General features: G+C 41.1%; 1 protein-coding gene across 1 annotated transcript in view; it reads right to left on the bottom strand.

Moving 5' to 3' along the window:
- The window catches only part of LOC121867203 (A disintegrin and metalloproteinase with thrombospondin motifs adt-1-like), a 43955-nt gene extending 18834 nt beyond the window's left edge, over window positions 1–25121 (bottom strand). The window contains exons 1-12 of the mRNA XM_042367025.1: window positions 25038–25121; window positions 17640–17811; window positions 16691–16836; window positions 15851–16061; window positions 6086–6281; window positions 5438–5520; window positions 4407–4559; window positions 3475–3686; window positions 2515–2709; window positions 2205–2333; window positions 1761–2010; window positions 934–1029 (exon numbers count right to left, since the gene is read on the bottom strand). Coding sequence (XP_042222959.1) covers window positions 934–1029; window positions 1761–2010; window positions 2205–2333; window positions 2515–2709; window positions 3475–3686; window positions 4407–4559; window positions 5438–5520; window positions 6086–6281; window positions 15851–16061; window positions 16691–16836; window positions 17640–17717 — 1749 coding nt within the window. The 5' untranslated portion in view covers window positions 17718–17811; window positions 25038–25121. The remainder of the gene's footprint in view (window positions 1–933; window positions 1030–1760; window positions 2011–2204; window positions 2334–2514; window positions 2710–3474; window positions 3687–4406; window positions 4560–5437; window positions 5521–6085; window positions 6282–15850; window positions 16062–16690; window positions 16837–17639; window positions 17812–25037) is intronic.
- Window positions 25122–27827: the final 2706 nt, after the last annotated feature.

A 27827-nucleotide genomic window follows, 5' to 3' on the forward strand; every position in this document is an offset into this window, starting at 1 on the left:
GTTTTGGATCACCTGAAGATTAACCACCCTGAGGTTACCTGGGCTTTAATTTAGGTTAGGTTTGGTTAGATTAGGACAGGTCAGGTCAGGTCAGGTCAGGTTAGGTCAGGTTCGTAATAGGGTGGTTAATGTTTAGGTGAAATAATCAAGGTGGGAATAATCTTCAGGTGAGTTCTAATTTATTCCTAATTCATAGTTCCATTTTTTTTGCAATTCATAGTTTGAGGATGTTGTTGTCTGTATGTTTGTCTTACAATAATTAAGGTCTTTAAGCCTTTATTCTAAGTAAATACAAACACAAAAATTATAATTATTACCAATTATATTTTATTCTATTCCTTTGTTATTTTAATTTTCTCCTAATACATGTTTCTAGTCTCTCTCTCTCTCTCTCTCTCTCTCTCTCTCTCTCTCTCTCTCTCTCTCTCTCTCTCCAACACACACCTCTAAAACATTTTCCGTTATGTATTTAGTTTAATATCCCTTTTAAATGCATCTCCCTTACTATATTTTCTATATGTTTTTCTTTTTTTAATTAATAACAAAGTCAATTATCACTCAGTGTCTTAATTACATTCCACAATATATTCACCTTAATGACCTTAATTAATGAAGTGAATTAATGCATTATAAACATCAGCACAGTCTCCCCCTTCCCTCCATCCCCTCCCCTCCTGTTCCAATTTTCTCCATCCCTTCCCTTCTCTCCCTCTTCCCTCCACTTCTCCCCTCCTCTCCCCCTTCCCTCCATCTCCTCTTCCCTCCACCTCTCTCCCTCTCCATCCACCTCTCCCCTCCTCTCTCCCATCCCTCCACCCCCCCCTGTCCCCTCCTCTCCCTCATCCCTTCCACCCCACCCTGTCCCCTCCTCTCCCACTCCCTTCCACCCCCCTCCCCTACCCCCCTCCCTCCACTCAACTCCATTCAACTTACATTCTTTCCTCCACAGTGAGTTCCCTCTAGCGCCGGGCCAGCCAGGTAAGTTGAGATACGTGTCGGTGAAATACAGGTGACGGTGTTGCAGATTTCCTGGTGATTGGACAGGTGTAGGTGATTTATACCGTGAGATGAGGAAGATACAGGTTGTTGTAATCATTTATTTGTAGTTGGTTAAAGAAGGGATTGGAAAATACACATTGTCTTTATGTTAATGAGTGTGTGTCTTTCTGTCTGTCTGTCTGTCTTAAAAGCGAAATATTACAAATTGAATACTGCATCACTAAAATTCTATATAATCTACGTAATTATCATAAAAAAATTACTTTATGCCCTCAGACGCTGTAAGTAACTCGACCTGATAACAAACTGGTTCTATACATCACAACTCTCCTCTCAATAGAAAATGTTGTGATCATTTCTATTGACTGTGATACATGGAATTGAATCAGTAAGTTTAATAGTGTTAAGTGGAGGGAGATAGTGGCCAGGTAATTAACAGGTAATTAGCAATGTGTATAAGAACCAACAGGTGTGATGGATGTGAGTAACAAGACAACAAACACAACTGCTATTGAGTTAGGGAGACGTTGATTGATTACCTCTATAATAATTAGCTAATCTTCATTGAATTGGTGATTATTTAATAGATTGGGAAATATATAATAACTTAGCAAATGTGTAATGAATTAACATATCTTAGAATTATTTAACTAATCTTAGAATTATTTAACTAATCCTGTAATTATTTAACTAATCCTGTAATTATTTAACTAATCCTTAATACGTTAACTAATCATCACTACATCAGGAGCCTCACTTACATTGATCCTGGAGGTGTCAGCAACTGTGGCATATCTGTCTCTCAAGAACAACTGACACTGAGCTGAGGCGTCCCATCGTTGGCCAGGCAAACCTTTATACACACTGTGATTCCAAGTCGATGTTACTGCTGCCTCCACCAAGCCTGAAGCTTCACCATCACCAGCAGCAGCACCACCAGCAGCACCAGCAGCAGCAGCAGCAGCAGCACCACCAGCAGCAGCAGCACCTCTCTCACGCACGCAGTCGCCACTAGAAGAGGTAATTAAGAGTGGTTAACGTGTTTGTTTGTCTTGTAGGATCTCTCTCTCTCTCTCTCTCTCTCTCTCTCTCTCTTACTTCTTACTTTTATTCTTACTCTTGCCCTTACTCTTCTACTCTTACTCTTACTTTTGCTCCTATTCTTACTCCAACTCTCACTTACTCCAACTCTTACTCTCACTTACCTTTGCTTAAGGATCTTCTCTCTGGCACAGGAAGACCAGGTTGTGGCACCTTTGACCCCTCTGCCAGCAGCCATGATGAACCCGCTTCTTTGGCACTCATTGCTCACCCCATCGTGCCGTAGACCCAGGCTGACCCCCAAAAGCACGCCAGGTCAAAGGTCAGGGGATGGCACAGGTCACAAAAGCACAGGCCAGGTCAAGGGAAAAAATGTAAAACATGGATTATTTCTCATATTTCAGGTAAGTGTAATCCAGGTGTAAAACAAGACTGATATCGTCCTCGTTACTCGGATTTCATTTTTTTATTTACCTGTGGCCAACCTCGTGGGCTAGGACGTAAGAGCTAAGGGCTCCTGAAGAAGGGTAAGGCCGCCCTCGGAAGTTAACGGCGCCCAGTTCGTTAATGAGACAGGAGGTGCCGATTTTACAGACGCCTCCAGTGAATGCTAATCCCATCGTCACTCCGTCTACACTTCCCTCTGGTGTCATAGTGAAGAAGTTCAACCTGAGGTGGTGAAGTTACGTTGATTGAAAGGTATAAAAATAAAGTTCAATTGAGAGAGAAAGCTGAGAGAAAGTTATTTATATATGAAGAAGAGGTTTTTTTTTACATTTAATGGTGAAGGGAAGAAATAGGTAAATAATTATTAAATGTATAATAGAAATAAAAGTGAATGACAATATCTTTTAATTATAATCCATACTTAGTCAGTACCCACAGCCAGTATCCACAGTCAGTACCCACAATCAATATCTACACTTAGTACCCACAACCAGTACCCACAATCAGTCAATATCCACAATCAGTACCTACAGCCATTACCCAAAGTGAATACCCACATCCAGCAGTACCCACAGTCATTACCCACAATCAGTCAATATCCACAATCAGTACCTACAGCCATTACCCACAGTGAATACCACATCCAGTACCCACAGTCATTACCCACAATCAGTACCCACAATCAATCAATATCCACAATCAGTACCTACAGCCATTACCCACAGTGAATACCCACATCCGAAGTTACCCACATCCAGTACCCACAATCAGTACCCACAATCCCACAATCAGTCAATATCCACAATCAGTACTACAGCCATTACCACCGTGAATACCCACATCCAGTACCCACATCCAGTACCCACAATCAGTACCCACAACCAGTACCCACAATCAGTCAATATCCACAATCAGTACCTACAGCCATTACCCAAAGTGAATACCCACATCCAGTACCCACAGTCATTACCCACAATCAGTACCCACCCAGACAGGTAGACGCCAATATCCCAGTGCTCGGGGTGGGAGTCCTCGGGAATATTGTGGCGTTGACTGTAGCTGCAGAAGGACTTAAGCAACTTGATCCGATCTCCGTTGTGGGTGGGCAGGTCTTCAGGCTGCTTGTTCAGGAGCCGCATGTGGGTGATGGTTAGATCCACCCGGCGGCCTAACGACGGGTGACGATACAGTGCCTGAACCTGCGGGAGGGGGAAGGGGAGGTACGGGGAGATTAGCGACCAGGTGATGTACAGTACAGGTGTTTATAGGAAATTATTTTGGGATTTAGTTAATGTCAGTGAGGATTACATGTGAGGGTTACCTGTGGGTTAATTAGTAGCTATAGGTGTTATCTGTGGGTTAATTAGTACCTATAGGAGTTACCTGTGGAAATAACACTTACAGTATCAATATCTATAGGATTTACCTAAGATTAATTAACACCTATAGGTAAAGGAGGCCATACTATTCACCTGTGGGTTAATTGACATCTACAGGTAATGATGGGAGTTATACCTGTGGCTTAATGATGCGTTTTAGAAATCACCTGAGCGTTAGTGCTGCTGCCTGGAGTATTGTTGTGTGTTGTAACCTACCCCCTCCCTTCTCCCTTCCTCTTCCTCCTCCTCCTCCTCCAATTCGTCCTTCATCCCCTCCTCCTTCTCCCTTCCTCCTCCTCTTTTTCACACACTCATCCTCCCCTCGTCTTCCTCCTTCTCTTCCATCCCTCTTCTTCCTCCTTCTCCTTCTTCCCTCTTCTTCCTCTTCTTCCTCCATTACCCCTCTTCTTTTTCCCCTCCCCTCCCCTCCTTCTTCTCCTCCTCCACCTCCTTTCCTCCTCCCCCTCCCTCCCCTCTTCCTCTACCTCCCCTACTCATCCTCCCTTCCTTCTCCTCCTCCTTCTTCTTCAACGAACTTACGTTGTTGACGAGGCCAAGGGCGAGGTCGATTAGCTCCTGGTCATTGTTGAGGTAATCAGCGAAGGTGTCGATCAAGGCTTGGTCGAGGATGATGCCCAACTCTACGGTCAGTGGGTCAGGAGTTGTCTCTGTCACCCTCGTAACGCCGTCAGTCTGTTGGTGAGGAGCTGTTTGTTTACTCTCTCTCTCTCTCTCTCTCTCTCTCTCTCTCTCTCTCAAGAACCGGATAAAAAAGCTCTGACTCTCACAAAAGCTTTTGTTAGACACAACAGGAGTTACAAAAAATGAGAAAAATATTACGACAAAAGTAAATTAAAAACAGCTTGGTAGGATTAGCTTAGGGGGGAGGCTGAAGGGGGTGAAACATAGGGGTTAATTTAAGCTAATAATAAAAGAGATATTACCTGAAGTTTAGACACCCCAGCTTGTTTCACCTAACGAAAATCCAGCCTAATCTAATCTAACCTAACTTAACGCTAACCTAACCTAACCTAGCCTAACGCCAGGGTTTTTAATTATAAGGTGAAATTAGCTAGGATATCTAATCTTCAGCTGCTCTTATTTTATTTTCAATTTGGTCTTTCATAGTACTACTGACCCTTGACCTTAGATAATGAGGTCATGGTTAGGACAGGAAAAAGATGAAGGAACTATTTGAACAATTGTGTGGATTATCACGGGTTAGCAATGATCAGTCATATTATTTTATAAGTGGGGGATAGTCACCTTGTGCCTTGGTTTGACCTAACTGGGTTAAGCCACTGCAGGTCATCGACATCAACTCGGAAAATGTCAGTTTAAGTCAGCTCGAGTCAACCATCGTGCATTATGAGTCATCTTACAGCATAAACTGACCTTATCAACGATAGCATGGTAGAGGTCAAGTAAGGTCATCTTGGGTCAACCATACTACATAACGTATTCAGGATAGTCAACGTGTGTCTTAACGTACCCTAACTAGGTTAAAAAAATGGTTAGCGGAACAATATTATCCTGGTGAGGGTCATGTAAGGTCAACTTGGGTCACTCACCGTGGGATCAATCATGACCTGGCTGATGTCTGGCACCTTGATGGGCGCCGGCAAGTGGGGGGCGTTTCTACAGCTGAATTCACCTGGGGGTAACATATGGATTAGGTCCTGTCAGGTCAGGTCAGGTCAGGTCAGGTCAAATTAAGTTAGATTAAGCTTAGGTTAAGTTAGATTAAGCTTAGGTTTGGTTAGAAGGTCAGATTAAATTTCTAAGTTAGATTAGGTTTAATTATGTTATGTTAGGTTAACAAACTTTAACATTAATCCTTTAACAAAATATCCCCGTGATTAATAGCGCCAATAAGAGTAACTAAAACAATTTAACATATAACTATAACATTTAGGTTAATATGCACTGACGTCATCAATTTTGTTGAAGTTTAATTAGTAATGATAAATATTTACGTCAGCGGCAACATGATCATTATGTACTTGGTGACATATTTTGGATGACCTCCCCATTCTTTCCTTCCTTCACAACCCTCTCTTTCCTCCTTCCCCTTCCTCTCCCACACTCCCCCATACACTCCCACACTCTCCCACACTCATTTTATGTGTTGGTAGCTCATTCTCCACCCTTCCTCCTTTCCCACCCACCCGCTTTTACTCCCTACCTTCCTTCCACCCACCCACCCACTTTCCACCTACTATGACAATCCTGGTCCAACACGGCGGGCAGTGGATGTCTCTTAACCACGTGCGTGAAGCGGTTGATGTTAAGGGGCGCCTCCCCCCTCTTGGACACGGTGGGGGGAAGGGCGGACGAGGACGAGGTGATGTTGCCGAGGACTTTTAAGATGGGGAGAAGTTCTGCTAATTCGTCGTCAACCATTAACATCACGTGCTGTTGGTAGAGTGAGTGAGAGGGTGTGAGAGTGAGAGGGAGTAAGAGTGAGTGAGAGGGAGTGAGAGTGAGTTAGAGGGTGTAAGAGTGGGTCAGAGTGAGAGGGAGTAAGAGTGAGTGAGAGGGAGTGAGAGTGAGTTAGAGGGTGTAAGAGTGGGTCAGAGTGAGAGGGAGTAAGAGTGAGTGAGAGGGTGTGAGAGTGGGTGAGAGTGAGTGGTAGTGGGTGGTAGTGGGTGAGAGGGAGTGAGAGGGAGTGAGAGTGAGTGACAGGGAGCGAGAGGGTGTGAGAGTGGGTGAGAGTGGGCGGTAGAGGGAAGGAGAGTGTAAGGTTGAGGCGAACGAGGGGGAGAGAAAGCGAAAGGGGTGGCAGAGAGAAAGAGAGAGATAAAAGAAAGGAAATAGAGAGGCAAAGAAAAGAGAGGGAAAGAGAGGCGGTGAGTGAGATAGAGTGTGTGAAGGAATCAGTGAGAGTGAAGAAGAGAGTGGTAGTGGAGAGTGAGAGGGAGGGAGAGGTGCTGGGAGAGTGTGAGAGGGAGGGAGAGGTGTTGGGAGAGTGTGAGAGGGAGTGACAGGTGTTTGGGAGAGGAGAGAGGGAGGGAGAGGTGCTGAGAGGGAGGAGGTGTGGGAGAGTGGAGAGGGAGAGGTGTGGGAGAGGGAGAGGGAGGACAGGTGTTGGGAGAGGGAGAGGGAGGGAGAGGTGCTGGGAGAGTGTGAGAGGGAGGACAGGTGCTGGGAGAGTGTGAGAGGGAGGAGAGGGTGCTGGAGAGTGGGAGAGGGAGGGAGAGGTGTTGGGAGAGTGTAGGAGGGAGTGACAGGTGTTGGGAGAGTGTAGGAGGGAGGACAGGTGCTGGGAGAGTGTAGGAGGGAGGACAGGTGTTGGGAGAGTGTAGGAGGGAGGACAGGTGTTGGGAGAGTGTGGGAGGAAGTGTAGGAGGGAGTGACAGGGAGAGGTAGGAGGGAGTGACAGGTGTTGGGAGAGTGTAGGAGGGAGGACAGGTGTTGGGAGAGTGTAGGAGGGAGGACAGGTGTTGGGAGTGTAGGAGGGAGGACAGGTGTTGGGAGAGTGTAGGAGGGAGGACAGGTGTTGGGAGAGTGTGAAAGGGAGTGACAGGTGTTGGGAGAGTGTAGGAGGGAGTGACAGGTGTTGGGAGAGTGTGGGAGTGACAGGGTTGACAGGTGTTGGGAGAGTGTGAGAGGGAGGACAGGTTGTTGGGAGAGTGTAGGACAGGTTGGGAGAGTGTGAGAGGGAGGACAGGTGTTGGGAGAGTGTGAGAGGGAGGACAGGTGTGGGAGAGGTGAGAGGGAGTGACAGGTGTTGGGAGAGGTGTGAGGGAGGGGGACAGGTGTTGGGAGAGGAGAGGGAGTGACAGGTGTTGGGAGAGGTGGGAGAGAGGAGGGAGGACAGGTGTTGGGAGTGTAGGGAGGGAGTGACAGGTGTTGGGGAGTGTGGAGGGACAGGTGTTGGGAGAGGGAGAGGGAGTGACAGGTGTTGGGAGAGTGTGAGAGGGAGTGACAGGTGTTGGGAGAGTGTGAGAGGGAGTGACAGGTGTTGGGAGAGTGTGGGAGAGGGAGTGACAGGTGTTGGGAGAGTGTGTGAGAGGGAGGGAGAGGTGTTGGGAGAGTGTGAGAGGGAGGGAGAGGTGCTGGGAGTGTGGAGAGGGAGGGAGAGGTGTTGGGAGAGTGTGTGGGATGGTGTTTGTGTCTTTCCTGTTGTTGTTGAAGCCATTGTTTTGAGGGGTGAAAATTTATGTCTTTTTTCCTGTGTGTGTGTGTGTGTGTGTGTGTGTGTAGTGTGTGTGTGTGTGTGTGTGTGTGTGTGTGTGTGTGTGTGAGAGAGAAGCATATAACAGAGAGAGGATTTAATTAGGACACACACACACCTTACTTTACACACCTGCCCACATGTTATTATTATTATTATTATTATTATTATTATTATTATTATTATATATAGTATATATCAATCTACTCATATAAACTATATAAACATTATTAAATTTGACATCCTCGGTTAAAGATACAGGTATACAGGTGTGTTAATTAATTCTGGTCAAGTAAAACACCTGGCTGCACACACACCCCCTACCCACACACACACACACACACCCCCTCACACACTTGACCCACACATACACTCACCTGTTCCCATACACTCACATGTCCTTCACACACACACACACACACCTCACCTTAAACACCTGCCCACATGTTAAACTATTATTATTATTATTATTATTATTAGCACATAGAAAGCTCAGTGAAAATCAGAGTAGAGTCATTATCAAATCTCTTTACCTAGGCGTCATCCCTTTATCAAAAACTAAAGGTATTTGCGGACATGATTTGAACAGATTGGCATTTATATGACAGAAAAAAAAATTACTTTGTGGTTAGGGAGTTAAACTGAGTACTGACCCGGGGTATAAATGAGTTTACGGGAGACTATTTTAACAGAGAAGTCTTGGCCGCTCCCAGATGCCGTCGTGGGCTGATTAAGGGGTAATTAGTGGTGGCAATATTGAAGGTCGTTTAGACTCAATAAGGATTTCAGAGCCTGATCTAGGTCACGTATAGGTCAGGCAAAGAGAAAAATAACTAAAATCTAATTTAAATGTACAAAAATATCATCCTGGTTCAAAAACTCTGATTTGTGTGCACCTGACAGAACGCGGCCATTATCATGTGATATATACTGGCGCCTCTGTGACTGAAGTTGCCAGTTCGTGTGATGGTGATGATAATAAAATGCTTTAATTATCTTTTATTTTGTACTATTCGAGACTTTTATAAGAGTACTTAATATAAAACAGTACTTGGACACTATGTTAAGTCGTCTTACTTGGGTACATTTGTCGCTTGTGATTATTTTGTACTCCGTTAAGGTATTGGAGTCTTGTTTACATCTGTGTCCGCTTAATAATGTTGGACGACACACCAAGCGCCCACAAACCCTCCCTTGAGGGCGACCACCAGAGGCACAAGTCTCTACCAAACACTTCGGATATTTTCACACATTTGAGTTCATTTTGTTAGCATTTTTCACTTTGACTATGACATCTTTATAAATAGATTGACCTTCATATGGTTATACTTGAATACACTTAGTTACACTCCATAGGGGTACACTGGTAGAATAATTAAGTCATCATATTGAGCTTTAACGATCCCGGGTTCGAATCCCCCCATAAAAAAGATGATACAGGGTACTTGATTGGTATCCGATGTGAACTAGTACCAGAGTATTGTGTAAGTCAGTACCTGTCAGGCCAATAGAGATAACGACCTGAGTTGACTCGCAAATCCCATTGTGTACTAAATCAGTCTAGCTTGAGTATTTGATCAGTGTCAGGAAAAAAAAAACCCACGAGTACCTTCCTTCCGTCCGGTTTACCACAAAGATATAAAGTAAAATTGGTAATTCGCACAACCGCTGCCCACACAGGTAAAGGTGAGTGGGTCTCTCTCTCTCTCTCTCTCACGCCACCCTCAGATCGCCATATCAATGATACGTCCACTTCGTTTGTGTAATTGGCCTGTAGATGTATAGCGTTGATGACGGAGTTTGGGTAGCGTGTGGGGGCCATGTGGTAATGGTGGTGAGGGTGTTTGAGAGGGGAGTGCGGTGGTGGTGAGGGTGTCAAAGAACGTGTGGTGGTGATGGTGTCAGAGGGGCGTGTGGGGAGGCGTAAGAGGATATGAAACGGATTTTGGAAGAGTGAAACGCATGAAGGTGTGTAGGAGTCATTTAGGACTGTGTAGGTGTCTAAGTACAAGTAAGGGCGTTTAGGGCGCATTTAGTGGGTGGTGTGGGATGCGCAGGGGTTGTGAGGGAGGCTTTCTAAGAGCTAAAGGGAGCGATTTTAAAATACCCGCATTGTGAACTAACTGTGGTGGATGAACGTAAACAAAGGACTTAGAACAGATCCCCCAGGAGTGTTACTTGCTCCCCGGCACAGTTTGTCTGAGTTACTCGCGGATTTGCTGATATTTTGGTTCGTCTTTTGTTAGAAGCCAACACTGTTTGTATCGATTTAACCATGAGACTCTGAGAGATATATGTATTTTTTCCTCTTTTTTTTTTATTCATATTGTCAAGGTTTTTGTTGACATTACGAGTGGATTACATAAAATTGTTTCATTTTTTATTTATTTTTTGTTCCATTTTACCTCTGTTTACTTTTCATTATACGGGTGAATTTGGGAGGGGAAAAATTGTGTTTATTTTGTTTCTATATATCTAGTGTGTGTGTACAGCGGCACCAGGCGGGGGAGAGGGTCAGAGGGAGGAGGATTTTTGTGAAAGTTCATTCTATTTATCATACGAATTATAAGGTTATGTATTCTTCTTTTTTTTAATGTCGTAACTTTTGTATCCAACTTTTTTCCCGCCATGATGATATATATACTAAGTGTAGCGAGTTTGTGTGGTGGTGATGGTAACGTTTTCTGCTACATTCAGCAATACATAGCGGCTTTTGTCCTAAGTGTAGCGAGTTTGTGTGGTGGTGATGGTAACGTTTTCTGCTACAGTCAGCAATACATAGCGGCTTTTGTCCTAAGTGTAGCGAGTTTGTATAGTAAAATTAGCGTCCTTTGCTATTATCCAGCCATAACACCGATTCTTGCTTTAATTTTAGCTAGAATGTGGAGAAATGTTAGCGCCTTCTGCTATATCTAACAAGACAGACAGACAGACAACCCCCATATAAGGTCAGGATATTCATGGCCTGGTATCCGTAGAGGCTTAACACAATCCTCAATTCATCTTAGCCGCCCACATCCACCACACACGTCCACACCCACACCCACACCCCACACCGTAGTTTAAATGAGTCACTCTCACGTCTCAAGTTACGAGTAAAATTTAACATAAGAGCCTTTGAGAAACTGTATTTGTATTTCTGTTTGACTCAGGTAGATACGTTCTTATTCACTTAACGTAATAAATCCAACGTTTGAAAATCCGGATTCAAAGTTATACGAACGAACGAAAACATATGGGACAATATTAGCCTTTGTTTATTTTTTTTTTGGCTATGAAATAAAACCCTACGCCATAGAACCAGGTTACGTAAATATTTTTTTTTTTCGTTTTGTATTTTTTTTTATTCTGTTTATTTCTCTTAATTAATGACAAGTAAATGTTTGGATTTGTGGTGATTGTTAGGGCAATGTTATGCGTATTTGTGAGTATTTTTTCCTGTCAGGTGAGTTTTTCGTATGTATGTATGTATGTATGTATGTATATATGTGTGTATGTATGTATGTATGTATGTATATATGTATGTATGTATGTATGTATGTATGTATGTATGTATGTTACAGTGATAAATGAACGATAAGCCTCAACCGTAGTAAACAGCTGTGTCATGTAAACAAACCACCAGCCTTGATCTGGACGTCAACGGGCTGAGGTGAGGAGGGGTGAGGGAAGGTGTTTTGATGTGTGCTATGTGACAATAATAGGAGGCGTGGGCGGCGTGGGAGGCGTGGGCGGCGTGTGGGAGAGGATGACTGCCTACAATACATCATATAACACTATTAGGCTCGAAAAAGATAACGAGAAACTGACTTGTTGTTGACGTTGTTAAGTCGTACGTGGTCAAAATTTAACATCTCGTTAGTTAGTTAGAAAAGGCTAACTAACAACATAACAACATAACAAATTCACGCTAATTTAGGCTAGTTTAACCTAGTTTAACCTAACATAATGTAAACCTAACATAATCTAACCCTACAGGTGTATTGTAATTGATAATATTATAACATTAGAATAGGTTCAGTTAGGTTAGGATATGAAAAAGTATGTGTGATTATTTTTTTTTTTTAATTTCTACACTTACATCACTCAACTTGTTATTTCCTTTCTCCTTTAATATTAATCTCCCTCGTCTTTCTCCCTACACAGAAGAAGAAGAAGAAGAAGGTTAAATCTCTCTTAATTGACATCATAACTCTACCTGGAACCGATGTTTTGTTTCTAACGTGTTCCTGGAGGGTCGAGTGAGGGAGGTGGTGTGGGAGATGAGGTAGATGGTGTGGGAGATGGTGTGGGAGATTGAATAGTGGTGTGGGAGAATGGGCGGTGTGGGAGGCGACAATATGGTGTGATACGTGTCATAGTGTGAGAGGTAGGAGAGGGTGTGGGAAGCCTGGGGAGGTATGTGGGTGGCAAGGGACGAGATGGAACGGGGGGAACGGTGGAACGGGAAAGTGGGTGGACATAGTTTGGGAGTCGGTCACACATTCGACCAAAATAACCCACAATCGACACTAGACAAGGAGGGTGTTTCTTCTGTCTGTCTGTTGATTAAAAAAAATATATATATCTTATCAAGGAGAATGTGAGACGTTTCAGAAACCTTTATAATAGTGTTGACATGTTAATCAAGAGTCTTCGCTGAGGTCCTGTACTGGAGTTGGCTGGTTGCTTAATGTTACGTGGGGTTACAGATGTTACGTAGGGTGCAGATGTTACGTGAGGTACTAATGTTACTTGAGGTACTAATGTTACGTGGAGTACAGATGTTACGTAGGGTGCAAATATTACGTGGGGTACAGATGTCACGTGAGTTACTAATGTTACTTGAGGTACTAATGTTACGTGGAGTACAGATGTTACGTAGGGTGCAAATATTACGTGGGGTACAGATGTTACGTGAGGTACAGATGTTACGTGAGGTACTAATGTTACGTAAGGTACGAATGTTACGTAAGGTCTGCCATAAGTAGACAGTATTTCTCAGCTTAAGGTATAAAACTAAACCACAGACCTCCTGTAACTCTGATTAATGTTTCGGAATAAAGTGTTTTAGGCAGTGAGTGTTTCCTAAGGCTTACGTAACAAGAAAGAAATAAAAATAAATAAAAAAACTCTTGAGAATATAACATCAAAAACTTTACTGGAAATACACAAAACACATAAATAAATAATAGATATACTAGATATACTCTTGGACTACTGTATATATACTGTATATATATATAGTACAATACCTATCAATCTATTTAATAATGTTTATACACCATTAGCAGGTCTAGGTATATAAATTCCCAAGATATTTTACATTGATATCTCCCTTTATGAATGACGTACCATAACTAGTTAAGAGTCTAAAGAATAACGATAAATCAGATAGTTGGATTTCCTTTCAAAGTCACTGAATGAATCTTTGAGTATCCGGGTTTAGTCAACGAATCTTGTCTCGAAGCAGCGTGAGTCGTCGAATTGAGTGAACCATTGATGTGTGTAATGCTCTACCTTACCTGTTCCATTTCTCTCCCTCTGTTGCTTCTTTGTTTGATCAGTTCAATGCGACCTAGTGACCTCGATCCTACTAAATTGAGCACAACCGCCACAAGAAGAAGGAAAAAAGAACAGTTAAATATTAAAAAAGAGGAGAGCTAAACCGATTCCCAGCTCTCCTATCCTATTCCCTGACAAACTGAACCACAATCTTAGTCGACATTAGTGGTGACCTGAATATCATTATAAATTATCTTACCTATTAAATATAACAGAATTACCTTGATTATCTTAGGTTAACAATATAATTAGCTCTTCCTAACAATTCCCCCCCCCCCAAAAAAAAACGAGTTATTCTGGAGTCAATAAACGCAAATCACTACCAAAACATCATATTAACCACAAAACAACCCAATTACACCACATATATGACTAATCCTTGACTTAAATAACCTCTTTTACTAACCACCAGACTAACATTCACCATTTCATTTCATATTAAACCGAAACTCATAAAAATTAACACACAACGTGATCAAATAATCCCTGTACACTTCAAATATAACTAAGTGCACTTCAAACATAACTAACAATATACTAATACAGTAATTATTCCTCATTATACTTACACATTATATACACAACATATACGACTAATACTAAATAATATAAATAATATTCACCGACCATTTCCTATATTTAATGCTAATAGAACGATATATAACAGAGAACGATGATAAACAGTCTAATATTTCAGGTGAACAGTCACTTTTCGACCACTCAGGGACGCTTGACCTCAATACAGTCTCTTACTCACCACTGAACAAAGTTATGTGTGTGTGTTCTGTGTTGCCAGTGATACGTATGAGGGGGAAATTGTGTGGTAAATGTGGCGGAGTGAGTGGTGGTGGTGGAGTGGTATGGAGGAGGTAGAGGAATGATGGAGAGGAGGAGGAAATGATGGAGGAATGAAGGGAAGGAAGAGGTGGTGGTGGAGGGGTATGGAGGAGGTAGAGGAATGATGGAGAGGAGGAGGAAATGATGGAGGAATGAAGGGAAGGAAGAGGTGGTGGAGGAGGGGTAGGTAGAAAATATGTTTACGACTATTAGTAGTAGTAGTAGTAGTAGTAGTGGTTGTAGTAGTAGTAGTAGTAGTAGTAGTAGTAATGCTATATTAGTTTTTCTGTTCACTGGCCAATGGATAAGCGTTAAATTGCCGTGAACCGATGTGATTGGTTTTACATGCATGACGTCATCGTGGCGGGGCGACCAAAGAATGGTATGTTGGTTAGAAATTTTCTTTGTTTGTCTTATTGATTAGAAAGTTTATCAAGGGTACGTTAGCTATTTTTTTTTCATGTGTCAATAAATCAGAAAGAAGAATTTACCCGTATAAGCTCCATATTTACTCACGAAGACCACTATCACCCCGACCAATCAGCGAGTTCCTAGTAAAGGCGTGGGTGATGACGTCTATGGCTTAAAGTATTTTGAAGATAATGACGTCACGTTAATAAACCAATCTGCCCACTTGATACTTATGACGTAAAGATGACGTCACGTGATATGACTAATGAGTGTTTTTAGGTCATTTGCCAGTCGCCTTCACATTGTTCCCAGTAAATACTTCACAGAATAAATACAGTAATTCCGGATGGTGTTAAAACTTTAGTCTCGGAAATGTTAAACCGTCACCGAAAAAAGTGAATAAACAAATAAGTAAATAAACAAATTACAATGAAAAGTTACATAATTATCCGCTCGAGATATTTATAGAATTATCAACTTTTCAGACATCAGATTATACGTTATTATATTAAACTGTTAGGAATTATTTAAAGAAAGGATTATTATGATTCTGCAAAGTTATTATAGAGAGTTTGTTGAAGGATTATTTTACTATAATTCCAAGACTAGAATAACATTATTCCCAACTTGATAATTCAGCTTATTATTATTATTATTGTATTATTATTATTGTTGTTCTTGTTCTTGTTGTCAGTTACATAGGAATATAACTTACTTTAATAACGTTCGAACTCAAAAGTAGTCAATGTTGAGGAAAATACTCCGAACAAGACCACGAACCCATTTTTTTTTCAAGGTGAGACGAAACCAATTAATCTATCCTACACAAGTACACTGATTAAAACTTTCTAAGAATTATTCTGTTTGTGGAGTTTAATTTGTAAATATTAGTAAATATATAATATAAATGTATTCACGGTATCCTGTTCGTGGTGATCTTCTAACAGAGGTCATATTGTTCGTGGTGATCTTCTAACAGAGGTCATATTGCAACACACCAAAACACACTACTCACCGGTCCATCACTATGACAAAGGGAGACGGTACCAGATGTGGTCTTATCTCCCATAAGGTTGGGTTTAGCCAGGTAGAAACACGGACGGGGCTTCAAGGGCTGAAAGTCTCCAGTAGCTCCCCGGACGGAGCTATCCCTCGACCCCACACGAACGATGGAGGCGCCCGGGGACACCAACCAACTCGTAGGCTCAAGGTGTAACTCATATAATCTGGGAAGAAATTATCACATATAGGCTGGGTTAAATTGGATATATTTTTTGTATTTAATTTGTAGTAGTAGAAGAGGTTGGAGACCATTAAAAAGAGGTAGTAGCAGCAGAAGTAGTAATAGTAGTGAAAGTAGTAGTCGTAGTTGTAGTACCAGTAGAAGTAGTAGTGAAAGTATTAGTAGTAAAAGTAGTAGTAGTAGTAGTATTTACATCCATTAAATAGGTTTCAGTTGATGACTAAAAATAAGCAAAGTTTTGAAATACTAAAAATAACAATGAACTATACTGAAGAACTCTCGTCGTGTTCATATGTTCATAAATTATTTACTATGTTTGTTATATGGAGGTTTCACATATAACAAACCTCGATATAATGACTACATTCCCCCATAACGAGAAGTGACGTCATAGGATTTTTTATACATAACAATTAACGTCATAGGCTTTTTTTACGTAACAAGTGACGTCATAGGCTTTTTGATATATAACAAGTGACGTCAAAGGCTTTTTTTACATAACAAATGACGTCATAGGCTTTTTGATATATAACAAGTGACGTCATAGGCTTTTTGATATATAACAAGTGACGTCATAGGCTTTTTGATACATAAGTGACGTCATAGGCTTACTTGTTCTCCATGGTGACCTTGAGGAGGCTGTTGGGAGTGCTGTCTCTGATGTTGGCGTGACTGTAGGGGTCGGTGGGGGCGTGGCGCTTGGTCAGGGTCACCTCCACCACCGCTTCCGACCATCGTAAGCCTGGTAGTGCCTCAGCCTGTCGTGAGGTGGAGCCACGTGTTGTGAGAGAGAGAGAGAGAGAGAGAGAGAGAGAGAGAGAGAGAGAGAGAGAGAGAGTATGTGTCACTCCTAAAATATTGTATCAAACATGAAGTGCATAGCTCGTAGATTTAATCCAACTCAGCTTAACCTAACCTAACCTAACCTAACCTAACCTAACCTAATCTCTTATCTGAACTACGTCACTTACACAATCATCTACAGTACACTACATCCATTACATTATTTATTTATTTATTTATTTATTTATTTATAGTTTTAAACCAAATCTAAAAAGTAACACTAAGGTACACACCCACAGGGGCCCTTAATACACACACACACACACACACACACACACACACACACACACACACACACACACATACACATACACACACACACATACACACACACACACACACATACATACATACATACATACATACATACATACATACATACATACATACATACATAAATAGACACACCGCCTCAGCCAACACCATCCTCATAACTCAGACCAGGTAAAGTGATAAATACCTGTCGATAATTAACTCTTCCCCCCTCAGGTGATAAATAAGGGTGATAGATATAGGTGAGAGGGGTATGGAGTGGGGTGAAGGGGGTATGAGAGGGGTATGGAGTGGGGTGAAGGGGGTATGAGAGGGGTATGGAGTGGGGTGAAGGGGGTATGGAGTGGGGTGAAGGGGGTTGAGAGGGGTATGGAGTGGGGTGAAGGGGGTATGAGAGGGATATGGAGTGGGGTGAAAGAGGTTGAAAGAGAGGGTTTTAACTCACCTGTTGTTGTGGTAAGGCAGCAACGGGGCCAACCAGGACAAGGATGGTCACCAACGCCACGTAACTTGCAGTCTCCATCACTCCTCCTGCTCACCAATCACCCCTCGCCTGTGTCACGTTCTTGGCCGGTCCACTACGTTCACCTCACCACACATACGTCTACTCCTCACTCCTTCACCGCCCAGAGAAGTGAGTCATATTATCAGGAATCCCAGAAAATAATGAAGTAATTTTATCATTGTGTTTGAAGCTCACAATTCAAAACACGATTCCACACTCTCTCTCTCTCTCTCTCTCTCTCTCTCTCTCTCTCTCTCTCCTCTCTCTCTCTTCTCTCTCCTCTCCCTCTTCCCCCCTCCTCCCCCTTCCTCCTCTCTTCTCTTTCTCCCCCCCTTCCCTTCTCTCTCTCCCTCTCTCCTCTCTCCTAATCCCATACTATCATCACTCTTTCTTCTCGTTCATCATACACCGTCAGAAGACCTCCTGAAGGAAGAAGAAGAAGAGCAGAAGAGAAAGAAGAAAAACAAGAATAGTGGGAGAAAAGGAGGACAAGGAGAGAAAGAAGAATAAGAGGAAAACAAGAAGAGAGGAAAACAAGAAGAGAAGGCGAAGAAGAAAACAAGAAACAAAAGGCGAAGAGGAAGACAAGAAACAAAAGGCGAAGAGGAAGACAAGAAGATAATGAATACAAAAAAAGGGACAGGAAGACAGGTGATAACAAGAACCCCCACATCGTAAGCAACAAAGGTGTCTCGTATCTTATTACATCAGAGTCCATTACTTAAACTAGACTGAGAGACAAGGTGTGAGTCACTGCCCACCTCTGTACCTGAACAATCACCTCTGTACCTGAACAATCACCTCTGTACCTGAACAATCACCTCTGAACAATCACCTCTGCACCTGAACAATCACCTCTGTACCTGGGGGAGGAGGGGGCGTTGGGCCGGTAAGGGTTAGGTTAGGTTAGGTTACATTAGGATGGTTAATTATCAGGTGAAATAGATTGGGGTGTCTAATCTTCAGGTGATTCACAGCATTTTTTTTATAAATTAGTGTCAAGGTCTAGTTTCTCAATAAGACATAGATTAAGATCATTTCACATAAATAATAATAGAAAAACGTCATCAACTTGGGATGGATTTGGAATATTTTACAAGATAAGTTAAATGTTTTATCTACGTTTTTTTTTTCCGAAGTTGGAATTCAGATAACACGTACATAAGGTTGGGTCTGGATGCTCAAATAAACGTAAGATAATTTCTACTTTAACCGTAACTGGGAATAAGAGGGAAGCCACGTCAGAGATATGGTGCAATACATTTCTTTTCCCATCTTTGTGTGTATCTATATTTATCAATCCTCTTACGTTTTCTTTCTATCTCTCTGGGGGAACCATTTCTTAATTTCATTCTCCCATTCCATTATTCTCCACCTCTCTCCTCCTCACCCTCTTAAATGTAAACAATAAGTAAAATAACAATAAATCATAAGGGAAATATGTCTCTAAATAGAATCTGATCTTTCTTAATGGATTCTGATCTTTCAATCCCTTCTCCTTATTCTTTTGTTGAACACTTTCGTAATTTGGTTTAGAAAAAACAGATGACAATCGTGGGTTATTAACAGACGAATTACGGTACATATTATTTTAAGGGCCTGTTGCCTTGGTGATAGGGAGGATAAATGTGGGGTTTTTTCTCCCTGTAGTTTGTTTTGTTTTACTTATACGTCCTCTTAGGCTTTAAATGTGATCCTAAAAGTTGTATCATTTCGTTTATACTTCCTCTTAGGCTTCAAATGTGATCCTAAAAGTTGTATCATTTCGTTTATACTTCCTCTTAGGCTTTAAATATAATCCTAAGAGTTGTATCATTTCGTCTATACATTCTCCTGTGCTTCAACTATATTCCTAACTCAATATTGACATTTTTTCCCCCTTGTCCTAGATCACAGTAATGTTATTTACGCGCTAAGTTATCGATAACCAGTAACCTCCCGTGAAGTCCGCAGCCACAGAATCCACCTCTCGTTAACATGATGGATAAACTATTATATACGAGTGACAATTATCTCTTTTTATTCCTTATAGTTAAGTGTTTAGTGTAATATTAACCTAGACTACGCAGTTAGAACATTTAATTATTGAAGCACAGTAATACATTAAAACATCAATACGATTTTAACTTTCAAGAGAGAGACACCCATTTGAAATTTATCTTTACATGCGTCGTATATACACACACACAACCCGCCCACGGATAGACAGACAGCACCAGGAGTAGCTCAACAATGCCCTGGGTGAGGTGGATGCTGTCTATTGAAGGTCAGAGGGCCAGGCGTCGCCCCCCGGCGAGAGAGAGAGAGAGAGAGAGAGAGAGAGAGAGAGAGAGAGAGAGAGACGAGCTGAGTGAGAGATACAATGGTGATGACGGTGAGAGATACAATGGTTATGACGGTGAGAGATACAATGGTTATGACGGTGAGAGATACAATGTTTTTCATGATGAGAAACAGTGGCTGTATACACTTGAATAATGTATACACTCAAAGCACAGTTGTGTGTATGTTTAGTAATAGATATGTTTAACACAATGACGCAAGCTTTGTTTGACCCGTGTGTGCGTGTGTGTGTGTGTGTGTGTGCGCGCGCCTGTTTGTGTGTGTGTGTGTGTGTGCGCCTGTTTGTGTGTGTGTGTGTGTATGTCTTTTGCTTAATTAGGTACTTAAATTTCCAATATTAATTCTATTTTTGTTTATGACTCGTGAATAAATGCGTCTTAAACCCTAAAAGAACACTCATTTCCTGTACACAAACATTACTATACCGGGAAATATTCATCAAATAAGAACTACACTTAAACTTGAGACATCTTAATCATAGGGTTAACAAAGGTTGATTACTGACCGTGTTAAGATGTACTAAAAAAACATCCCCAACACTACTGTAACATCCTTTAGTCTAATCTGGAAAGGCGTCTACTGCGCTATCCAAATGTAGCCATAAAAGAGCGCGAAATTTTGGCGCGAACGTTTATGGCGTCAAACAAAACAGTTCCAAACTTTTAATTGATGCAAACTCTTCCACTAACTCCTGGGAATTCAGGATTTAAGTCTTGGTTGGAGTTGTGAGAAGATTATTGTAATGAAGACGTCGTTGCCTTGTTGGCCTGAGAGATGAAATATTATCTTCTTTAAAAAAAAAATAAAAAATATGAACACTCAAGTATAAAAGGCTTCGTGCTGGCTCAGGTGTTCGACTTGCTCCACAGGTAAGATGATGACGTCTAGTGTCACTTATCGATTTTGATCAAGTTGAAACATGAGCTCGCGGCATAGTGTAGATTCACATGTATCTTGTGTCCCTGGCTGTCGTGGTCGATTAATATTAAACATGACTCCATAAACAATGTTAGTGGAATGTATGATACAGGAATATTAAGTTTATCCGACTGCCGTGTGTGTGTTGGTGTAGCACCTTAAACATACTCAACAGGGTGACTATAATGGACGAGTTGTCGTTCTAAGTAAACACAAGAAATACACTCTGCCACGTTCGAAGAGTGATACGGTATATATAATTTGTAATAAAAGTTTAAAGTCCTGATATAATAATCGAGATAAGTTTATTTCTCGAGATACAGGGCGGTAGTACACAGGATGGCCTCTTCAGACCCCAAACGCCACTTTCAGGTAAGTAATAAGGATGTTTTTTATGGTTTAAGTCATGGACATTCCGTAAATGAAGAAATGTGCCGTGAAGAGCAGCTTTTGGACATAAAAACTCCCATGGTCGCCTGTCATGTATTCCTACCCGGTAGACTTTCTCTTTGTGTCCAGTGCCTTTACAGAGTATATCAGTACTAGATGGAGATACGAGTCAGTTTAGAAGTAGAGATATTGTCTGGAATTTGTTTCGAGAATGCATTGGGATATATCATCATTTATATTAATTAATGGGTAAATATTCCTTTAACTAACATAAGTATTTGTATGTGTCGAGTGGAGACAGACTATACTGGGTCAATGGTCAGTTTGGGTCACCCTGTACTATGTTTGGTTGTTTCTTCTGATGGTTAGCGATGTGTTATGGACGATTTTGACCTTTATTTCTATCGGAACTCACTAGTTTTGAGTTACTACCCCCCACGTTAAATTACATCTGTCATCTGATCACCTCAAGCCCATCCCCTGGCCATGGTCGTCCCTAGTCCTTCCACAACATTATATATAGACTTCAGTGACAATAATTTACATTTTCCAGACATGAAATAGAGAACAGTGATGAAACTTTCCATGTTGGAGTTATCGGTCTCTTGCATCATTGTGTCACCCAGCAAGTAAATACACACGATGATACTTGAGCAGTAATTTATTTTAACCTAAAAATAAGGTATGACTGTGTATATCAACATTGTATATGGCCACAAGTCCTGTATTTCTGCTGGTAACAACACACACACCACAGCTGGCAGCCTCAGGCTCCTGCCAACCTGTGACGTCACAACCAATCACAGAGCTTTTCGCAGTCACGTGACTTTTTAGCTGCTTTAACCCTAATTTGTTTTGACACTTTTTGGCCTAATTTATTTAAAAATATCATTACCATTGTGAATTTAAGCGTTTTCTTTACCCACTGACCTGCCATCTTACGAAAAAATTCCGACCGTCAACTCGTCCATTACGGGATGATTTCAGGAAGAACTTAATAAAGCGGTATAAGTTAGTTCACGAAAATTACAAGAAAAATGAACAAGATGTTGAAGTCAAAAGTTGAGAATAATTAGAGGCGCTGGGTGCTGCCGGGGTCAAGCGAGGATGTAAAATATTTCATTACTCTGGAGGAGGTGCGGGTGGCTGCCACCAGAAGCTCTATAATACTTTTACAAAAACTCTTAAGAACTTTAACTGGTTTTTTTGTGATCAAGCGAGCATGAGTGAATAAGTGTGTGTGCATTTATAAGGGGATTCTGCAAAAGTACATTTCTCTCTCTCTCTCTCTCTCTCTCTCTCGTCTAAAACTGACCGTAAATATGGCGTAAATATAACTTCCTTTCAGAATAAATACTCCTAATATCTTTCTCTTTCACTTTAATTGTTTTCTGTTGTAAACTACTTAACGTGAAACTTTTCCCTCTTATAGGTAGACAGAATACAAAAATATTTTTAAACAGTCAGTCAGTCACCGGGGCAGCACATTCTATGTACCGTTACAAGAAACATTGGCTATATACAGGGTGTCCCATAAATTTCCATACATAGGAAAAATAAATTTTATATGAAAATCCATTTTTATTTATATAATATGCTCTACATGACTACCATTCTGTTGACAACACTCTTCAATGCGTGTCCTCCACTGCTGAAGAACACGTTCAAGCACAGCTGCAGTTATACTTGTAATGGGGTTGGTGATACGTTGTATGGAAACTTATGGGACACCCTGTATACATGCCAAACCAGTTGTAAACTTGCTTGACAATTTTATTGAACAATAATTATTTTTTTATTGCTCTACTGAGGTTCTCGGGCCATTGTGAGAAGAAGGTGAATCAAGAAACTAAACTAGTAGGTTTTATATAAAGGTCGTTCAGATATCCTTCGTAACGCTCTTCAAGAGTGGGGTGCTTTCCTCTTTGGATTACTGTCTGGGTCCCGAGATATGCTAGGGACTGTCAGTTAATTGAAAATGTCCAAAGGAGGGCCACCAGACTGGTGCCTGCTCTACAGCACCCCAGTTACCCAGAGAGATTAGAACGCCAGCAACTGCCTAGCTTATACTACAGACGGGAAAGGGGTGACCTAATTGAAGTTTATAAACATCTCGGAGGGCACTACTCATTCGAGTGTCCCTCACAAGGGGTCACAGCTCAAGGTTGAGGAAGCCTAAAGTCCAAAAATTGTGAGGGCAAACTTTTTCGGAGTGAGAATTTTAAACTCTTGGAACTATCTGCCAGAGAGTGTTGTGACAGCACCAAGTGTGACCTCTTTCAAGACCAGACTTGACCAACACTGGAGCAGGTTCAGGCACATTCAGGAGCCGGTACTTGCCAACAGTGCGTAACAGAGACGTGACCGACCGCCCAAGCTGCTAACGAGCCGATCACTGGCTAAGAGTTACCACTCTATCAGCCGTTCGGATGGTCGGTTTGTTCTCTGTTATTGTACTTTGTTACGACCTCCATTGCTCGGTGTTAGTACAGGAGAAAGCCAGAGTTCCCGGTGAACACCTGTGGTGTTCGGTAGAGTCACACTTTTCACCTGGAGATTTGAACACGTGACCACAATGGTGAAAGGCAAACGTGCTGCAGCTGTTTCCTTTATTTCCCGTCAGATCCATATTCTATGAATTTCATTTCCTTTAGTATGTCGTGTATCACGCATATTCCTTAAACTCTCCACGTAACAAATAAAACTCAGTTTTATACGAATTAATTTTAGCCACGTTAAAAGGTTTTCTTTAGTTACTCTTCATATTATTTCGTTTTCTCAAATTATTTCCATCCTTTGTCGTTTTCTCTAATTATCAAAATTGTTTTAAAAGTGTTTTCGTCTTTCTTTTCACACCATCAGTAAGGTCTGTTGGTCCTCAGATTCTCCCTGAAAGCACATCTTTTCAACAAAACGATTGCCGCATCCATCACCGTCACCGGACCCCTGCACACTAATTTATCCTGATGACATTTTCTGAGAAAACACTTGGGAAAGCGCTCATATCTCACTTCAGTTTTCACCCTTTAACCACCCATTATAGTGGTGGTAATTTGTGGCGCCACTATAATATGAACTGTGCGTCCATAATGGTGGTGCAAGTGGTGCTAGTTCCTGAAACTGGATTATTAACACTGGTTGCGTCCCTGAAAGTTGTGTTCATGGTTGTAATGGCAGAAAACATGGGGATTGTTATGGATGCAATTTGTTATGTAAGTGATGATAGCAGTTGTGCAATTATTTGTACTCAACTGGAAGTAAATCACTGGGATTCATATATTCGTGGTAGTGTTGGTTGTTGTTGAGTGAGAGATGGTAAAGGGGGTAATACTATCCTTAGGCAACTGTACAGGAAGGTATACTATCATCTGAATAGCTGCACAAGGGAGGAAAGTATCATCCTAATTGAGGTACAAAGTTGTTAAACACTGAGCTCTACTAGCTGCTGGGCAAACACCTGTATAGTACCGTTATAAATACAGCAGACAAATGTTCAACTAATAATGTGACCGTCTGGCCAATAAAACTTTCCCCTGTGGTGTACAGTAGAAAACGTGGGCCAGCTACATAAATAAAAGTAACATAATCCATGGAATCATACAGCTGCCCTAGTAATACTATCCCTCGTGCAGCTGTCGAAGGTGTGACGGAGTAGCCAAAGTATGCACTTGATCGCAGCGCCCTCACCTGTGTGTGTGTGTGTGCGCGTGTCCGTAACAACTGGAGCCCCGACAGCAGCGCAGCACGTCAACCTCACAGAGTCCCTGGTGGTAAACTGGTCTTTAGAAGCCCCCTCTGATACTTCATAAACACCCGTAACCTCTCCCTACCCCCTTCCCACCTCCCTCATCGTTCACCCCCTCCTAACCCTGATCTACACCACCCCCCTCGTCCTACGCCCCCCCCCACCCCCTCTTCTACTACCCCCTCTCCATCCCCCACCCCCCATGGACGGTGAAGGTACACTCTCTCCCCCACTTCAGCGGTGACGGGAGCAGGTGAGGTGAATGAACGACACGGATATAAATGTGTACCTCCTTCTAAAACGTAAACACGCCATTAAATTTTAGACATCCTCACTGATAATCATTTTAATTCCCCTATTCAGTCAACATGAATATATATATATATCCAAAAATATAATAATATATAAACATTGAGGTAAAACAACATGGGGCAAACAAAACAAGAGTACCAATTACCGCCTACATTTTCCCCTATGAGGCGACCAATTTTCTGACACAAAAGCTAGGAGGCATCGCTACTGAATATTCACAGTGCTGGTATTATTATAGAGATGCAGGTAATAACCATCAGAGAGGCGGATGTGCGTGTCGATCTTGGCCAGAGGCGACGGTGGCTGGTGTTTACGCTGTCATGTTAAAGAGGCTGTGAGATAATAAAGCCAAGTCGCTAACCTCTCTCTCTCTCTCTCTCTCTCTCTCTCTCTCTCTCTCTCTCTCTCTCTGTGCCAGCTGCCAGGTTAGTCCAGTCGCATAATTCACTCAACGGGGAGCTCGAGCAAGTGAACTGATCTCTTGTTGTTATATGCTTAGACAACGGGTATGCATTGAAGAAACGGCGACCTCTAATCAGATAATTTGTCTTTACTGAGTGACGAATCGCGTTCAAAACAACATGGCGCATGAAATCATTTTTTTTTAAGTAGCGGCAGATATAAGATACTGTGTTCTTCTGATTGCAACTTGTCTCTTAACGGTTAATTATTTAATCAATCAACTACCGTCGCTCCATCAGTGGCTCTATGTTATTTATGTCTCTGATAAATAGAAGGATCTTTATAGTGAGCAAGATACTGGACTGAATACTTGTTGAGTCGTGGTCATGATCACAGCTAAGAGTATTTACAGTTAGTCGTTGAAGTAAATTTAGAAATATTTTACTGGGAAGCTTAAGTGGATGCTAATAAACTATGAACTCCCTCTTGCTTACCACCCACTGATGCTGATACTGTAATTTATGACTGCACTTCAACTACGAAGGTTAATTGGCGCGTATACCAACTAGTAATCACATTGGTCACCTATAACGATTTAGACAGTTTATTTACATTGCTATCACACCTTCTTCAGTAATTGTTTATATTCTTTAGAAAACGCATTTTTTCTATACACATTATTTTGAAATATCTGATGAAATTTCGACTCAATAATATATTTCAAAATAATGGATGCACTTTAAATTGATGTAAATAAATAAGATAACCTACTGAATCTATCTTACACCACCCAGGCAGCCTAATTCGTTGATGATAGTTTCAAAATATAACCTACAAGACGAAAAATTTCACCTTTCATTGATTAAACAACCATTTTGAAAATTAATTAACGATCAAGATTTTTAAATTTGTCCTCAAATTATTAAATTGGAGACTTAACTCACCAGACTTTATAGATTATCACGTTATGGTTGATCCACTCATGGTACTCACCCCTCCCTCCCTCTTCACTCCATATATGTAAGGTCTCAGTTCTTTTATAAGCAACTTTTTTTTTTAATTTATCGTATTATTTTTAGTGTAATTGGTGATTTTTATCCCGTAGTTTGTAAAGATGATGAAGCGAAAAGGTTGTTGTTGTTTTGAATGCTTTAAAGTGTTCAGCGCCTTAGTTCTTCCAGCATAGATCATTAAGTCAGTTTCTATACCAGATAATAATATCTTTAAGAGTGATCTTCTCATCTTCGTCCAGATGAGATTTCAACCATAAATAACAGAGTGAAATTACCCGTCACAGAATATGATAAATTACTGTTCATGGAAGAGAGAGCGTACAAACGTTCTCTCTCTCTCTCTCTCTCTCTCTCTCTCTCTCTCTGGTGTTGTTCTGGGCCATTCTTTTTTGTTTGTAATATAAACAGTGAACAGATTTGGTTTCGCCTAAAACAACGCCCGGGAGAAAATGGGAAGGCTTAAAAAGGATAGAGTCGACCATTTTAAATTACTCGTATATTTTCTTTTTCTTTTTTTTTTTAAAGTCAGAGAATTAGGGATTTAGATTAAGTTATGAAACTTTTGATCCTATTAATTAATTTATCTTTGTTAGCCGTACTTAGGTCAGACTTTCTACAGCTCCTTCATGCACGTATATATTTCAATAAGGGCTTAATATATGTCTTTTCGTATGAGTTCCTTCACATTTAAATTAGGGAGTTTTATCTCATTCTTTAATGTTTTTGGAATAGTCTAGTTACTAACCTTGCTACACGCTTAAAAATCTCCGTTGTTGTAGTACAGTAATGACACTACAACAGCAACCTTCACGTACAAGATATCTCTCATAAGGCTTCATTATTTGTTTTATTTATTCTTTTATGGTTGTTCTATTTACTTATCTTTGTTGTTAGTTTCTTATATTTTGTCTGATAATATAAGTTTTTGTTTAAATTTAATAATTCTGAAATATATTGTGTAAATATGAGTTCATACTTGATATAAACCCCATATATATGTTGTTG

Source organism: Homarus americanus, unplaced genomic scaffold, assembly GCF_018991925.1.
Source record: "Homarus americanus isolate GMGI-L3 unplaced genomic scaffold, GMGI_Hamer_2.0 scaffold32583, whole genome shotgun sequence".
In the NCBI taxonomy this organism is placed as follows: Eukaryota; Metazoa; Arthropoda; class Malacostraca; order Decapoda; family Nephropidae; genus Homarus; species Homarus americanus.